This window comes from Eschscholzia californica, unplaced genomic scaffold (assembly GCF_041429995.1).
Source record: "Eschscholzia californica isolate CP2 unplaced genomic scaffold, dmEscCali1.0.p SCAF_5, whole genome shotgun sequence".
NCBI classification, from domain to species: Eukaryota; Viridiplantae; Streptophyta; class Magnoliopsida; order Ranunculales; family Papaveraceae; genus Eschscholzia; species Eschscholzia californica.
The window spans coordinates 8,368,354-8,387,045 of NW_028238472.1; the positions used below are offsets into that span (position 1 = coordinate 8,368,354).

An 18,692-nucleotide genomic window follows, 5' to 3' on the forward strand; every position below is an offset into this window, starting at 1 on the left:
AGAAACTACCTAATGAGTAATCAATATCGAAAATAGTTACATGAAGTCTTATAGAGTAAATCTGAAATAATTGAAAAAAAATGAATTGATTTTGTATGTAATATAATGATATAATTTAACAAGAATACTTGTAAAAAATTAATTTGAGGTACGAACCTTTATAAGTTAGGGTTATTTCTCAAATGGCCCCCAACTTTGTGACCAGCTTCCTGCCTGGCTCACAACTTTGTGACCAGCTTCCTGCCTGACCCCCTATTTTAGAAATAATTCCCGTATGGCTCCTTTTTTCGCTATCTTTAACTTTCCGTTACTCTCTCTCTTCCATCTCATTTTCTCTCTCTGTCACATCATTTCAACACGCCACATCATCATCTTCACCGGCAGGGGTCGCCGGCCGGCCAAATTTTCGACCGACGACCTTCAAATTTTTTTTTTTCTCTCTCTCTCTAAATTTTCGGCCGAACAGACCTCTGTTCGTGATGAATCCTCTCTGTCTAGATCTGTTTTAGAGAGAGGAATGAAAAAAAATTAGAGAGAGAGAAAAAAAAATTGAAGGTCGCCGGTCGGCGACCCCTGCCAGTGAAGACGATGATGTGGCGTGCTGAAATGATGTAGTAGAGAGAGGAAATGAGAAGGAGGAGAGAGAGTAACTGAAAGTTAAAGATAACGAAAAAAGGGGACCATCCTGAAATTATTGCTAAAGTAAGGGGCCAGGTAGGAAGCTGGTCACAAAGGTGGGGGCCATTTGGGAAATAACCCTAAGATTTACCCGAGAGATGTTCATATAATTAGAAATACATGATCAAGACATCTTAAACTATCTCAACAAAAAAAAAAAAAAAAAAAGGACATCTTAAACTAAGTTAACAACATTTTATGACATTAATGCCATCAAACTTGGAAACAGACTAGCGAAATGGGTCCGAATCAAACTGTTTGGTAAGAACATTGGCTACCTGATCAACGAAGCGAACATGAGTTCGTCTTTATAAGACTTGATTCAATTTCAGCATTAACTAAGGTTGTGTTTCATATCGGGGAAACAATTCCATGGAAATAAAAGAGTTCCATTGAAAGTCTTCCACGGAATTTATTCTGTGGAAATAAGAGTTCTTTCGTTTGGTAGTCATTTATTATTCCGTGGAATTACAAACTCTGTTATTTGGTTGACAACTAACTTCTACGACTATAATACATTTAATTAAGAGTTTTTATTTACTCTTTATGTAGTCAAAATGATATTTTTACTCTTATGTTGCCAAATTACATTTTTCATCTTTATTCTCTCAAAATTACATTTTTACCCTTATGTTTTCAAAATTATATTTTACTCTTATGTTGTAAAATTGTTTAACCTTGTGTCACTTTGCTAATTTAAGAGTAAGATAAAAGGGTAAAATTGTCATTTTAATGTAAAAGTGTAAACATGCCATTTTTACAAGATAAAGGTGAGATTGTCATTCAGACATAAGGGTAAAAATGTCATTTTGATATTATACGAGGGTAAAAATGTCATTTTGGCAACATAAGAGTAAAATGTCAATTTGATGTTATAAAAGGGTAAGAATGTAATTTTGGCTATATATAGCCAAAATGTCACTTTGACAACTTTGTAAACATGTCATTTAGTAAGTAGGACAAAGATGTCATTTGTCCAAATGTATAAGTAAAAGTTTATTTTGCTAAATTTTATTGGTAAAAATGTCATTTTGAACCTATATGGGGATAAATATTAGGTTTCAAGTATCCAAATATATTAAAATATTTTTATTTTTGACTTTCCACGGAAATTAAATCCTAAGGGGAGCAAGGAATTAAAAGTGGACTATTTCATGGGAAATACATTTCGTATCAAACGGTGGAAATACCAATTTCCATCAAAATTCTTTCATTTCCATGGAAATGAGAGATATCAAACACACAGTAAGTGGAAATCATATATGACGATTCAAAAAATGGTCGTTAGTTGACAACAGTCAATAAATCAAAAAAATACCAAAAGCCCAACGGGTCATCCCGTGAGTCAACAAAGAGGTTGAATCCAAAAGAGGTCTAACATTCAAACCCAGAACTGAGGGTTGGTACGATTATCGTAAGCGACGAAGCTTGTTCTGGTCCAAATACAATCAGGTTTTCTCAGAGATTCCAGAGAAACAAAGGAGGTCCGCGTAAGTGAGGTCGATACTTCGGTTCGATTGGTCGGTCCAACTGACATCATTCTTTTATCGATCATATGATGTCACTTGAATTTTCACCATATTTCTAACATCATACTGGCATCTACGGAGGTCAACGATGTTGCTCTAGTTCGGGTATAGCACAACATAAAATCGAAATCTTTAAAGATTACGATTTCGGTTCTGATACCAATTCTATAATGATATAATCTAGAACCAAAACCTATAAAAAAGACGGGTACTCGTCAAGCATTGATTACTTATCAGTTCATTTTTAGATGTGCTATTATTTATTTTTACCACTAATTGGGAAGTGTTTTAAACTAGTCAAAGTTTATATTTTATACTGGTTTGTGACATTTCATAACACTCAAGGTGAAGTCAAATAAAATGAAGGGAAGTTTTATAAGGCCTCCCCAATTTTGTTAAAAGGTCTCCCCATGAACCATTTTACTTGCTAAATTATCACTAAGGGGAGGCCTTTTAACAAAAATTAGGGGGCCCTATAAAATCTCCCTAAAATGAATAAAGTTCCATTTGGTTAACCAAAAAATATCGGTATTGATCAGTCCAATTTTTGCTTACCCTTGGTTATGGTGGTGGTTTGGTAATGGTAAAAATCAAATTTTCCAAGAATATAAAAGCATAATATAGCTTTTCGAATATTAAATGTGGAGAAGCCATTAGATGATTTTAAGCATAATCACTCAGCGAATTCATATCAGATTTTCTCTTTATAAAAATTATTTTCCTTTAGATAACCACTATATAATTAAATAAAATGTAGAAGATATAATGGTTGAGACAAATAGGTAAAACTACTATTCTTATCATTATACCTTTTATTTTCTAGTATTTTTGGGTAGGTGATTTGGGGAAATAAGAAAGCATCCGCAGGTGCAAAATCTTAAAAGAGAAAAACTAATTTTTTTTTTAGCCAAACACAGCCTCCATGTTGGCGGCAGAGTGGCAGCCGGCTCCTGGGTGGTGACCACTATCACCTCCTCTCTCTCTCTCTCCATCCGTCGGAATTTGTGGAGCTCTCCGAAGTTGATAATGATAGTGGGAGAGGAAAAAGATGGAAGAAGAATCTGAAAGAGTTTAAGTGTTAGGAGGAAACAAAAAATTGTAAATTTTTTTCACAGGAAATTGGACCGAATACCCAATTTTAAACATTTTTTAGTTAAAATGACAAGTTTAAATTTTTTTGTTAAAACCCAAATATTTGTATTTTGTTTGGTTAAAAACTCAATATTTTTTATCAAGGTGTTGCAACGCATTACGAAGGTGTTGTAAGGCGTTGCAAAACTAATGTAAAGTGTTGCAAGGCAATCCAAAGCTTGGCAAGTTGTCGCAAGGTGTTGCATAGCGTTGCAAATTAAAAAAAGTACTCAGGGAGCTGACTGATTAATTTCTTAACCAAAGTCTAAATTTTTTAGAGAGCTTTGGCCAATTTTTTTTATGTCAATCCAAAACTTTGTACCCGGTTAATTTCTTTATTTCCCAAATCACCAATCGTAATTTTTTTTAGTCTTAGATAATTTTATGAAGTTCGAAGGAGATATTCCTAATTAAAACTTCTTGCAGGAGTAACATTAAAATCTCTTAATAATGAAGGAAAGAAAAAACAACTTAAAGAAAAAAAAAGTAGAATATTTCCTATTTATTTTCAATTTCTATCTTTAATTTTCTCTCTCTAAAATCAGTATAAAAAGACTGAACAGGAAGGGAGGGTCCATTGAAAGACAAGCTGGCTGAGAGACCCATGCACCATATACTTAACAATCCCAACGGCCCAGACAGTCAGTCTAAACGCTTAAAACAACCAACTCAATATCACCCCCATCCCATCCCATTCCATTCTTTCCTTCTTTCTCTCTCTAAAACTTTGAATTTTATTTTTCTCTTTCTAAAAATTAATTAATTGACTTAATTAGGATTAGTTTTCTAAATTTAAAATTTAAATAAAAGCAAAAATCATGCAAAAACAGACACATTAACAATGACTCTAGATTTCTCTTTTTTCTAACTTTCTCTCTCTCTCTCTCTCTCTAAAAACTACTACTACTAAATATACAGGTTAAGAGTAAAGACAGTTTGATATAAAAAGAAGAAACAAAAGCCAACCACGCTAATAACAAAGAAGAAGCAAAGGAGGTGGAGAAGAATAAGGGGAGGTGTCTCTCTCTCTCTCTCTCTCTCTTGGACTGATTCGTTCCACCCCCACTCATCGCATCTCTTTCATTTTCTCTCTCTCTCTAGATTTCACTTTCTCTCTCTCTCTCTATCAATGTGTGGGTCTGTGTTTATGGGAAGGTGGAGGTTAAAGAGAAGAGAGAGAAGAAGAGATAACAATAAATCAAACCAAACCCAAACAAAAAAAAATTGAATTTTTTTTGTTGGTGAAAACAAAGAAAAGAGCAGTAGTTAGCAGAAAGCCAGACCAGAGAAACTCGCTCAACAGATTTATATTCATTTTCTCTCTCTAGAAAAAAAATAAAAAAGCATTGAAGAATCCGCCTTTCTTTCTTTCTTTCTTTGGGTTTTTGGAGACATCTCCTTCTTTTACGCTTCAAGCCCTTCTCTTGTGATAAATAACCTGTGCCCACTTCTTCCCCCCCCGCTCCATTCATACCCTTCTTGTTATCTGTCCTCTCTGTCCTTCTCTACTGCCATCTTCTTACACCCATTTTTCTCTCTCTCTCTCTCTCTCTCTAGACTTTCTCTATCTATATAATACCCTTCTTTTATCTTTTTTCAATCTGTATTTATTCCCCTTCTTTCTTCTTATATTTCCAATGGCCGTTCAAGCTCAATACCCATCTAATGTTTTACTTCAATACAGGTATTCATTCAATCTCTCTCTTTCTCTCTCTACATTTCTCTCTGTTTATTTCTCTCTGTTTTCCCCTGTTTCTTGTCTTAAGTTTTAATCTGTTATTGTGATATAGGAACGGGCAAGATAGAAAGAACACACTTGGAAACGATTACTCATTACTACAACAACAATCTGGTGGTGTTCTTGATCAATCTAATATGTTTTTCAACAACAATGGAGGTAATAATACTAGATTCTCTTCATTTTCTCTGTTTTTGGGTATTAGTCCACTTACTAGAGCAAGTTTGATATTGAAATCTGTTCTTTGTGTTTTGTAGTTGGTTCAAATAATAATCATCTCAAGAGAAGAAGAGAAGATGTTAATATCAATGCCCCAATCAATGCCCCAATCAATTTATTCACTCAACAACAACAACAATCTCAAACTTCTCCAATTTTTGTAAATCTCGCCCAACTTCAGAATCATCAAAATCCTAATATTGTTTCCACCGGTCTTCAATTGGCATTTGGTGATCATCATCAACAACTTCAACATCAACAACAGCAACATCTTCATCATCAACAACAACAACAACAACAACAACAACAACAACAACATGGTCTTGTTCTTAATCTTCCATCTTCATCTCTCTCATCTTTATTATCAGATGATCTATCTGCCCAAATGAAACAGCAAAGAGATGAAATAGATCAATTCCTTCAAGCCCAGGTACTAATTTCTCATCAACTTCAATGGGTATCCTTCAATTTTGTGAAATTAATCAATTCATCTTCACAATTTCTACAATTTTCACTAATGGTGGTGGGTGTCTTGTCAGGGAAATCAGTTAAAGCGCACGTTAGCAGAGAGAAGGCAGAGACACTATCATGCGCTACTCAGTACAGTAGAAGAATCAGCATCAAGAATGATGAGAGAGAAAGAGATTGAAATAGAGAAAGCTGTTCGTAAAAACATCGAGCTAGAAGAGAAAATGGCGCAAGTTAGAATGGAGGCACAAATTTGGCAAGCAAAAGCAAAATCACAAGAAGAAACAGCAGCATCTTTACAAGTTCAGTTACAACATGCTATAATAAACGGTGGTGCGCAGGATAAGAGAGAGGAAGGAGGACTAAATTGCGCCGCTGGTGAAGCTGAAGATGCCGAGTCAGCTTACATTGACCCGGAACGAGTCGTACCCGTGTCCGTATCCTCTTCTCATAATAATAAAGTAGGACCGAGTTGTAAAGCTTGTAGAAGACGAGTCGCGTCGGTTGTGGTTTTGCCGTGTCAGCATCTTTGTCTTTGTACGGAATGTGATACGGCTGTCGAGGCGTGCCCACTTTGTCTGTCTTATAGAAGCGCTAGTGTTGAAGTGTTTCTCTCTTAATGAAGGCCCATTAGTAACAACTCAAAGGCCCATTCAGCACCAACTCAAATATGTCATCTTGGGCCCGTTACAAGCCCTAGATCTCATAATGAAGATAATGAAAAAAAAAATTAGATACTTTTTATAATAAGAAAAGGAAAAAGAAGCTAAATTAGTTGATTTCTTTCACTTTATTTTTTGAATCCCTTCAAGAATACTTTTTGCTTTTTTTTTCTTTTAATTTCGAGAAACTATGTAGGCAATGTAAATGTGTTTCTTTTTTTTTCTGTTAACTTTTTGAAATTAAATTGATACATAAATTCTTTTATTTACTAATTATTTGGGATTTTTTGCTTTTGATTATTGTTTTTATGGCGAGACATAATTGACCTTTGAGTTATGGGTGCCTCTAAGGGCGGCCTACTTTTTTATCTGACTTGCTTTCATTCTAGGCACTATTTGTGGGCCTTGAATTGCGAAGTTTGGGGGCACTTGGACTGGCCTTAGTACGCGCGGTTAAAACCCAACAGAGATTAGGCCCAGCCAGAATGCCATCAGATTTGCCTAGTCCCTAAGGCATCTCTTATTTGTTTAACTTAGGAACTACCTTTGGGAGTTTGGGTTACTTGTTGTTTTTATTGGGAAAATGTCTTGTACAATAAGACCTAATGTCTACATCTACTTGGGTGGCAAAATTAGAATCGTTTGGTCAAGAAAAATTTGGGGTTTTTTCACAACGGGAGTGCTATATGTACAAAGTCCTTAACAAAATTCTTGACTTAATGACTCATTTTCACTAAAAGACAAAAGTTGATCAAAGTTTTTCAAAGTTTGACTTTGATCGGACCGTTCACTTAGCATTTTGTCAAGAATCTTGTCAAAGATTCTTTGTACATTTAGCATTTCCCTTTTCACAAAAGATAGGGGCATCATATGTTATGAAAACAAGACCGAAAACAGTAAGATATAACATGATTTAGTTAAGGAATCAATGTACCTCTACGGAGAAAGACAGTAAAATTATGTGTATTTATCATTTATCGGTAGATGGTAATTGATGTGTGACAACTAAGGGTTATAATGTATTTCGTGATGTCTACGAGCCGTCCAGCAATGTATTATCAACAATGTTACAAATGATACAGAGAATTAATATAAGTACGCATGTTTTTTCATTATTTATCAAAATGTAGTTTGCGTTCATTCAACAACAAAGTGACGATAAACCTTTGTATAACTAACTATAAGGTATTAGTTCAACAAAAAAAAAAAAACTATAAGGTATTTACAAAGAAATTTGTGCTAATTCTATTTGATTAGTCGGTTTCATGGTCGAGTGAACCACTTGGTTGCTTGATCCATGCGGGTTGAGTGGACCGTCCATTCATGCTTCATGTACACTTAGCAACTAATTCTATATTAATCAATATCAAATATAATTTCAACACTATCGGGAAAGCAGCTCCTATAAAATTTAAAGACGCCGCTCCTTCACTCAAATTTGCCATGAGGGAAGCGCCTTTAACACTTCCAGGAGATGCCTTTAAAACTCTACATTCCTATTTGAGGTTTTCAGGACCTTGTTAGATAGATCCATCCTTCTGTATGGGATGCATGGGATCTGTAATAGGGGTTGAATGTCTAGTATGATCACGAATGCATCAACATGTACAAAATTTACCAAGAACTGCGTCTGGATAAATGGACATTGGAAGGCTAATTAGTTGACACTGTCGTCGTATAAGCTTGACCTTCGTGTAAGGTGAGTTGTGTGGATTTTGTAGTGTGTAGTTGAGAATTTGATTATTTGAAGGCCAAATTTCGAATGGCCCCTAATTGTGCAGTAAAGTTTTGTGGATCCCAAGTTTCTAAGAAGGTCCCTTTTAACCTCTTAAACTAAGTATCTCATTCTTCAACGAAATTTTTTTAATTAACTGACTTTTCTCCTATGCCAGACTTTCATAAGGTAGACTTCTCATTTCTCTCACTGGAAACGTGATAGGGAGGCTTCCTCTCTCTCCTTTGTCAAATCTTGGGCTGGACTGAGCTGGGCCGGTCAGGCCCGGCACTAGCTTAAACCCTAATCTTGCCCCAGGACCAGGCCTACCAAATTCAGGCTGGATAGGGCCCTGTCGGACCATCCTAAATGGGATGGGTTCGGGCCAGCCCAGGCCGCTAAGGACCACTAGATATTTTTTTTACAGAGTTAGAGTACGGTTTTTTTTAGATTGGATTTCAAGCGTCATTACATTTGAATGAGATTGATACATCATGAATATAATATGCAATACATCATGAATTTGGATGAGACTTTTTATTCAGTGGCTATATATTGTTGTTGAAATAAGATGAAAAACAACAAAAACATTACGACAATCACTCCAATTACTTGACAATTAATCGATTATACTATTAACTTAGGAACCGAAAAAGTTTATTGCACGAACTAAACGTCTAGATTATAAACTAGCCTATGTCTCCAAGGTTTTGTCGATTTTTAGCAGGTTTTAGAAAAAGAATACATTTAATAGTGATGTTTATCAAGCCAGCTAGATTGGCACTGTGCAGAAAAGAACTGGCAAGGTTTCGGGCCGGGCCCAGTCGACCGGGCTTATATAGTTAAATTGGCCCCAGAAGGCATAGAGGTTTTCAGCATCAAACTTTGTCTCTGGAAAATTACAAACCCTAACATGTGATCTCATAACCATTGTGGTCCAATATCGATGTTTCAATTATCTGTTTTGGTCGTTTTACCTACTACCATTTATCACTTGTCTTGGTGTTTTCTTGGACGCCATTAGTTGGAGTCAATTAGGTCTAACAATCAAACAAAGACTATACTTGTAAAATGATTTTCAAGTTAAATGCAACAAATAGCAACAACCAGAAACAACCAAAGAATGACCCGTTAAGTACGAAATAAGAATTCGACGTAGGCCCAAAATGTAAACATACCGACTTTGGAAAAAATCCAAGACCAGTCTACTTTATAAACACAAATATTTATGCAATGTGGGATATCCGTATGTCATGACTTTTTTCTGAAAGTGGTTTTGTTTTGTATATTGAAATTATGACTTGGAGACTGGTGCTACATTTTTATGGAGTGGGTGGGCCTGAGATGGTGACATTGTTGAATGGAATTTTCCTATCAGGGCTCATTGAATTCCGAATTCTTCTCGATCACACTTTAGGGTGGTAGTAGTAGAGTTTTTCTTGTTCACGATGAAAATCATGATTTTGAATCTCGGTGGTTTTGGTATATCATGGGGAGGCGAAGTAACACATAATTGCCACCCCTTATTAACAATAACATTTTAAGCTTCAACACTTGGTTGCCTAACTGGTTCATACTGCTAACATAAACTCCAAAATCATAGAAGTTTCAGATTTGATTCCCAGAATAGGTGGTATCTGCGGTTTTTGAAATTGAGTTATTAAAGGTATAAAATATTATGTTTGTAGGGTTTTAGATCGTAGTCCCAAAAAAAAAGCAATAACATCTTAAGTGAAGAAAAGGTTAAAAATGGGGGTGCCTATAGAAAACATAGATGGGAGTGTCTATAGACTTTACCTTCAATCTCTTTTTTTGAGAAAATGAAATCCGACCAAAAACATGTTATATGTGCAATTTTAGTTCATTGGGAAGATAAATACATGCTAAAACACATGATCAATTTTGGCATGAGTCTTTTCCAAAACAATTCAAATAACAACGACCTAAATTAACACCCTCCTGCGAGCTGATGGGAGTTCTCTAAGCTTGTTTTTCCGAAGATCGAAGCGAGGAGAAGAGTGTCTTTCTGAAAACCTTAGCAACTTGGTCTTGAGTGTAGAGGTACAAAAATTGAACAAACTTACGAACCACTAGCTCTTAATAACTGTAATCAACTTCGACGTGTTTTGTACAAGCATAAAAGACGGGGTTAATTAGATGCCAAAGAAATAGCACTTTAAGTTGTCAAAAAAAGTCGAAGATCTTTTAGTAAGGAGAAAATCAAACTAGTTTACGTTGTCGTGGTGGCTAGTGCTCTCTCTATATTCCGACTCTAAATTGGGTTTTGCATTGGTTGGTTTCGATCATTGATACTCCCAACTCAATCAACACCACATAATGAACCTCTAGAGTTCAGATTAATGCAAATTTCTAAAAACCGTACACTTCACTCAAATAGAGAAAACTAGGTCGGAGTTGAAGGGTCGATACTACTTGTGACGATAGGAGAAGTTGGCAAGGTGATTTGGAAAGAGAACTCGTGCTAGAGATTATCGTGGCGGATGTGCCTTTGGCTTACAACGTCATTTTGGAACGACTATTCTTCAGTCACCAGGTGTCATATTTTCAATACCACATGTGATGCTAAAATTCTCAATTCAGACACTAACTTGGCTGGGACAGACAGAGAGATAAAAGAACTCGCGAATGCCACATGATCACGGTTAAATGTTTGATTCGGCCTACTATCATTAATTACAAACAAATTGCACATTAAATTAAGAAGAAAAAGAAATAAAAAATTAAAAAAAATAATTTTTTTTCAGTTTGAAAGTCACCCAAAAAATGGTCGGTTAGCGATCTTCGCCAAAAAAGATTATGAGGTGGCGAGAGAGATGAAGTGGAGGAGATGATGAAATAGAAGAGAGAGATGATGAAATGGAAGAGAGAGAGAGAGAGAGAGAGATGGCGTTAATGTTTTGAAACATTTTTAGAATTGATTTTAAACGTAGTTCCGAAAAAAATTGAAATTTATTGTCTTTTAGGGCCAAACTAAACTGTTGAACACTTCCGAAAGTCAAATTGGTGAGTTGGCCATGCCAAAACTGAATTTACCCCTAATTTTTATGCAATTCTAAAGGGTACACCAAAGACAGGAACCCCTAGATGAATACTCATGTCCAAATTAGGCATAACCTTGGCAAAATATAAACAATAAATTAGAAGATTAAAGATACAATGATCTTCTTAATGACTAAAAGAAAAGAAGCAAGCTTGGTCCTTGTATTTGGAGAATTCACATGGCTTACCTTTATGGGGAAACATCAAAAACTCAGGCAAAGAAAAGCCAAGGTAAAAGATTGTCTGACAAATAAAGGTTCTTTTTGTAAAATAATATACACTGATAAGTTAAATAATAATAACCTAATTAATTAAAAGAAATAAACAAGATCTCATTTTCTATTAAGATTTGATTTCTTTTTTAAGTTTAAATAAAAGGAATTAACTGAAAAATAGGTAATTTTTACTCATATGATCTGAGTTGTGGCCACATGGAGGCCTCCTGACACATACCACATGGCTCTTTAGGTGTGTGTGTATATATATATATTTCTTACACCTTATTTTTTTTTTTTTTTGTTGAAAGTATTCTTACACCTTATTTAGAATTAGGTATCCAAACAAGAATGAGGAGTCGTAGTTCAAGTCTATCTAGAAGTAGGGGTGAAACCGGTCCGGGATAGATCGGCTTTTTAACATATTAGGTTTTAGCAGCGTCTTACGGGCGCGACAGATCCCTCTTGGCTTCGCCGGTAAATCTCCTTTTATGTGAAGGAAGAACTCATAAAATTTCTTTTGTTGTTTTTTTAATAAAATTTCTGTTGTTGAGAGAGAGAAAGCATGGTGTAGAGAAAAAATTTGGAGAGGAATGAGAGAATTTCAATTTTAAGTCAAATAGTTTGGGGGTGAAGAGAGAAATTAGGAAGACATGGGAGAGTGGGTTATTTTCTCCCACGATTTTTTACTGTAAAGTGGAGAAAACTGATAGTTTCTAAAGATGTAATCCGTGGGAGAAAAAAAATAGGGAGAGAAATATGTGGGAAGTGGTTATTCTAACCAATTTTGACTGATTTACATAGATACCCTTCTTTTTTTAGTCTATTTTCATAAAAATGATTTTATATCATCCGTCAGATGTGTTCCCAACCAAATCTCTAAAATAAAATGGACGGTCAGACTTATTCCCTGGATAACCGACTGAGCTGTTTTAATATAATAGATTTGAACGGGTACCTATTATAATGGTGCGGTTTTTATATGTAAAAAAATCAGACTAAAAGTCTGTATAGAATAAAATAGACCACTCATTTAAAATCGGTCTTTCGGTCTGGTTTTTCAGTTTAAACCTATTTTAAACTTTATTTAAGCAAATATTAACAATCAAAAGATTACATTGAGGCTAATAATTGTGCACAAGATCAAACGAATGTAATCAAACAATGACAACAATTTCACTAATTTTTCTTTCACTCAATCATGTATCAAAACAAGATTGAGAACAAAAGCAATTTCATTATAAGATATATACTTAGTTACCGATTAATATTTGACCATTAATTGTATGGGCAATCTATATAGCATTTAATCCGATCCGATTTGGGCCCCGCGGGCTTGTCAGAAAAATTACTGAACAGGACCTAAAGACCAATTCAATAAAAAAAAAAGACCGACCATTATAGATCGAGCTTTTTTGGTCTGGTTTGTTGTGGTCCGGTCTGGTTCTGTTTTCACCAGTCTTTCGGTTTTCGCGGTCTCTACTTTCGCCCCTATCTAAAAGTGTCTAAGTTCCTATAAAAGGAAATCTAGTCTGTCTTTATTATTTAGTTCTTGAAATATTATCAAGGATTATTTCCCTAGAGGCCCCCTACTTTGTGACAAGCTTCCCGCGAAGCCCCCTACTTTATCAAAACTACCGAGAAAGCTCCTTTTTTTCCGTTACCGTTAAATGTATGTTACTCTCTCTCTCCTCCATCTCATAACCTCTTTCTGCCACGTCATCTATCAAGCCACATCACCATCTTCTCCGATAGGTTGCCGGCCGGTCAAAAATTCCGGCGACCTTCATACTTAAAAAAAAATCTCTCACCTATCTCTTCTCCGACGAAGGTCGCTGGCCGGAAAATTTTTTGGTCGGCGACCTTCAAACGTATAAAAAAAATCTCTCAGCTCTCTCTCTCTCTCTCTCTTTCTCTAAACACTCCGGCGAAGGGGTTCCCTTCACCGGAGGTAGGTCTGTTCGAACAGACCACCAGCGAAGGGTTTCCTTTCGCCGGATTGTTTAGAGAGAGGAAAAAAAATAAGTGCGAAGGTCGTCAGCGGGTCGCCGGAATTTTTGGCCGCCCGGAGACCTTATCAAAGAAGATTATGTGGCGAAGGGGTTGACGTGGCAGAGAGAGGTGATGAGATGGAGGAGAGTTAGTAACAAACACTTAACAGTGACGGAATAAATGGGGCCTTCTCGGTATTATTGATAAAGTATGAGGTTATACGGGAAGCTCTGGTCACAAAGTAGGGAGCCTCTACGGAAATAACCCTATTATCAATTGAGTTTATTACTAATCAAGTTTATCGTTTTATTTGTTGTTTTATTAGTTCATTTAGATATTTTATTATTGTTTTAATGGTGGATTCCATTACTTTCACGCTTCTGCAACAATCCACATCAACATGGCAATGTTATTCTTTTTAAAGATTCATTACAGGATTGTATCTTATGGCTCATATATATGATGAGGATGAAATATGACAAAACTCCTATTAAACAACATGAAATGAAATTCTTTGCACTTTTAAAATATGCACATTTAACGGAAATGCTAAATGATCCAGCAATTTTAACCCTTTCTGGTTGACTTTTTGCCAACTGCTTGGATTTCACCCATTTTCTGACAAAAATTCAAAAATGGAAACTCTAAGGGTCCGTTTGATAGTGTGAAAATGTGAGTAAGAAAATTGTTTTCCCAAGAAAATCAGTTTTCCACTGTTTCGTTGGCCACTTTGGGTAAGAAAATCGATTTCCTAAGAAAAAAAAGTGTGCAAATGGTCTAATTTTTTCCACCTTTTAGATGGGAAAGTTGATTTCTCACACTCTCTCTCTCCCTCCTCCTATAACTCTCTCCTCCTGTAACTTTCTCTCTCTATTTCTCTCCTACCGTAACTCTCTTTGTTCATCTCTGTCCAATTAATAAGTAAACCGAATTAATAAATAAGCTGAAATTCTAAAGGCACCCCTTAAATGTCTAACATTTATATATTGGTTAATTAATAAATAAAACCTATTTAATAAAAATTGTCTAAAGGCACACCCTTAAATTTTAAAGGCGTCCCTTAAATTCTAAAGGCACTCCTTAAAGGCCTAACATTTATATATTGGTTAAAGGCCCAATTAATAAATAAAACTCATTAATAAACATTTGTCTAAAGACACCTTATCAAACACCTAAAATTTGACTTTGGGGTAAGAAATCTTTTTCTCTTTCTAATGGGAAAGAAAGTCGTTTTCTTACCCATATATTTCTCGCGTATCAAACGGACCCTAAAGAAAATAGAGCTATTACTCGTTTAGAGCCCCCTAAAACGTAACTAGCTTCTTTCGTGGCCCTATAAGTTACCATAAATGTCAAGATAAATTCTTTTTGTGCTTTCACTGAATTGACTAAACAGTCAAATTTAAACTTTCTGATACGATTTTTTGTGTTTTCTTCCCTTATTTCTATTTTAGTCTCTTAATTTGTCATTTCTGGTTTTCATCATCTTCTTATCCTTTTGTCTCTCTCTAGAAGGACTTCTATAGAGGTCTCAGTGGGGGTTCTTACAAATATTTATATTGAATTAAAAGAATATTGATCTCATTTCTCTTTCTCACGCCCTCTAGAAGGACCTGAATATAATTTTTTAAAAGAAAATTCAAATTATATTTTGAAGAACATACCTCCATTCAGGGGTGGCCCAGGCCCAAAGCAGCTAAAACGGCTGCTTTGGGCCCCAACCTAGGGGTGGGATTTTGGCTCGGAAACCCGGAATCCGCCCACGACCGTACGAGTCCGAAGAGTCCGTGACCGTCCGATGACCGAAGAAGACCGTACCCGCCCGCCCGAAACATCTTAACTGGACGGACGAGGGCAAAAGTCCCTGTCCGGTGGTCTGTCCGATTTAGCCCGCTTGTTTTGTCCGCCCGATAGTACCTGCCCATTTGCCGTACCCGTTATACCCGCCCGGTTACAAATTGCTTCAAAGTCGTTCAGATGTGTAGGGTTTGATCATAACCTTTAGATTAATCTTTAAGGGCTGAAAATCTGAAATAACCTAGAAATTTTATACGAATGCCTCTCCCTCACTCAATCTCATTCTCAGCCGCTCTCACTAAACTCTTTTTCGTCTCTCCTCTGAATCTGAAAATCTAGAATCAAATCAATAAACACTATAATCAATAACCTCTCAGCCTCTCCCGTCTCTCCTTTCTCGATTACTCGAAGCTTTCTTTCTCTGAATCTCTCCCCTAATTGTAAGTATGTTTAAGCTTTCTCTATAATCAAATCAATAACCCTAACTGAGTTTCTTGTTTTCTCTCGATTACTCGAAGCTTTCTCTCTCTAAAACTCGGTTAGGGTATACTATACAGTAAGTTCTTCGTCAAAACTCCGAGTTTCATTTCCTTTTACAGCGAACCGATTAATAAAAGGCTTGATTTTTTCCCCCTCAATCTCTTATAATGAAGAACAATCAATATTGTAATTTACCATTCTTTCGTGATTTTTTGTTTTTTGATTTGTGAGTGAGGTTTGAAAATGTAAATCTTTAGTTCATTTTTTTTTTTCAGTTTTCTTCGATTTTTTTGTGGGGTTTATTTGAAGAACAGTAGAGGGTTTTTGATTCATTTGTTCATTTGTGGGGTTTAGAAAGTAATATTTAAGCTATTAAACAGGTTTAGTTTGGAACAAAATTTGATTCATTTGTTCATTAGTGATCGGTGCCCGATCGACCGTTACCCGAGCTGCCCGACTTTGAAAACGGTCACGGACGGGCACTTTGTCGAGAAAAATCCGAAATGCCCGTCCGTTTTTGTCCGGATGTCCGAGTGGACACTTGATACTTGTGCCCGTTCCGCCCGGACCGGTTAAGTTAGTGTCCGTTTCCGCCCGTCCGGACCGCTTCCCATCCCTACCCCAACCTAACCAACCTAAAAGAAGGCCTAGTTACAATTGTATACAGGCACTCTAATTTCTTTTACCCCAACTAAAGGACGGGCCCAAGTGTTTGTAATCATAAAAAGGCTCAACCTCATATAATCTAAACAAATGATGGTCCCACACACCCAAATTTCTTTTCTCTCTTTTAGATCTTCTTTTTTTTGTTGAAACTCTCTTTTAGGTCATTCTCATCCAAATCTCTTTTTCTTCCTTGCTGCTGTGTAAATTACCAAAGTTCGTTCTCTTTTCTAGTGTATTTTCTCAAATCTCTTTTTCTTCCTTGCTGCTGTGTAAATTACCAAAGTCCGTTCTCTTTTCTAGTGTATTTTCTCTCTCTCTCTCTCTTTAACTTTATTTTGTGTTACTAACATTCTTTTTATTGGTTTTTATTGTTTTATTAATACATGAAATTGAATCTAAAAAATAATATAGCTTAAATCATTATCTCTTTAAGTTTCTTAAATATCCTTATAAGGTATGTTAATCAATAATCACTAAAAAAATCTAGATTTTTTGTAACGGAATACTTCGATGAATGCTGGAAAACCGCCGAAAAAAGTACTACTTTCTACGAAATTCGCAAATTCCGTCGAAAATAGTATGCAGTAGCGACGACTTACCTCCTGAATCGTTGGGAAAACAATTACGGTACGACAAATTAGAGGTTGGCAGAAAACGTTTATTTCCAACGACATGGTAATCCATTGGAAAAGGTCTTATTTCGACGATATTTTCCTATTTTTCGTTGGAATTTGGAAAAAGTTTCCGTCTTATCTGCATTTTCCACTAAAATTGCGGTGAAAATTTTCCTTCGCCACTATTTTGGCAGAAAACGTTTATTTCCAACGGCATGGTAATCCATTGGAAAAGGTCTTATTTCGACGATATTTTCCTATTTTTCGTTGGAATTTGGAAAAAGTTTCCGTCTTATCTGCATTTTCCACTAAAATTCCGGTGAAAATTTTCCTTCACCACTATTTTGGATGACTTTACTACGATTTTGTACCGTCCAAAATAAAAATCATTTTCGTAGTGAATGTACTCATATCATATTTTGATGCAACAAAGACAACAATTGTTACTGAATCAAGAATAATTTTATTTTTCAAAATTTTAATTGTTATTGGATCAGCATAAGATTATGTGATTACGTTGTTACACATATTATTTTTATCGCAGAGGCCCCATTTTGAGTTACGCTTTAGGCCCCCAACCGATTTGGGCCGGCCCTGCCTCCATTAATAGAGGTTTATTCTCCATTAACAGAGAGTTGTTATTCACGAACAAAGCCACATTAATGGAGAACTGTTCTTTACTAGTGGTAGCTCTGTTTGTGGAGAAATAACAGATTTGTTCTTCACGAACAGAGTTAACATATCTCAATCAATGGAGAAGAGACCTCCATTCTTGTAGAATTTGGTCTTTAAAAAAAATTGAACTTTTAGTTTGAATTTTCTTTTTTTGAAGAAAGAGATGTAGATGATAGAGATCAAATGCGATAGAGAGAAATTAAGAGACCAAATCAAAAAATAAAGAAGGCGAAAACAAAAGAAAAAGTGATATTGAACATTTTAAATTTAACTTCCTAGCCAATGTATAAAAATACACTTCACACGATCAAATGGGAAACAACACAATAAAATACTAATATATCAAAGATTTACAATTGTCAAGACAAATAGTATACAAAAACAGACAAAAGATACCCAAAATGCTTATGTGGTACCACCTAGTCCTATCTCTAGATCTGCGTAATACAATACACCTTGTAAATAAAAGAGGCCTTGGGCAAACGGCCCAAAATCATGGGAAGAATGAGGACCGGGCCCAAGGCAGTCCGGAATTATGGATCAGGTCCAAATTGTCAGCCCCTTGAAAGTGGAAAACTAAAAAACCTTCGATTTCATTGATATTACGGATCTGCCATTCAAAAAAAAGCGCGAAATTGACGAACTTTTTGGCCAAAGTCTGACGTCAAGTCAGGTTTCGAATGACTCCTCCACCCCAACGTCACTTCGTCATTACCTCGAGCCCACGCCTTTCAGTTTTGGAAACCGCTCAATCTCTCTCTCTCCATTACTCCTGATTATTCCTCATTCTTCGTCCATTACCCAAAAGAAACCGCTCACTCTCTCTCTCTAAAAACCAGTTCAAAAACTGAAGCTGTTCTTCATCCCTTCGAAATCTGAAGCTGTTCTTCATTCCTTCGAAACACTCAAGTTGTTCAAACACTCAAGTTGTTCTTCATAAAAGGTAAGTTTTCTTTAACAAAAAGAAAAAGGATTTTTGAGGGAAAAACCCTAAATCTAAAGAAAAACCCTAAATATTCCTTCGAAATCTGTTACAAATTTAACTTGGATCCTT

General features: G+C 35.8%; 1 protein-coding gene across 1 annotated transcript; it reads left to right on the top strand.

Moving 5' to 3' along the window:
• Window positions 1-4,172: 4,172 nt before the first annotated feature.
• On the top strand, window positions 4,173-6,698 carry LOC147536786 (BOI-related E3 ubiquitin-protein ligase 1-like). The gene is made up of 4 exons (XM_086642335.1): window positions 4,173-5,022; window positions 5,129-5,235; window positions 5,334-5,725; window positions 5,835-6,698. Exons 1-4 carry the CDS (start codon window positions 4,976-4,978, stop codon window positions 6,381-6,383), a joined length of 1,095 nt encoding a protein of 364 aa, XP_086498461.1. The 5' UTR covers window positions 4,173-4,975; the 3' UTR covers window positions 6,384-6,698.
• Window positions 6,699-18,692: the final 11,994 nt, after the last annotated feature.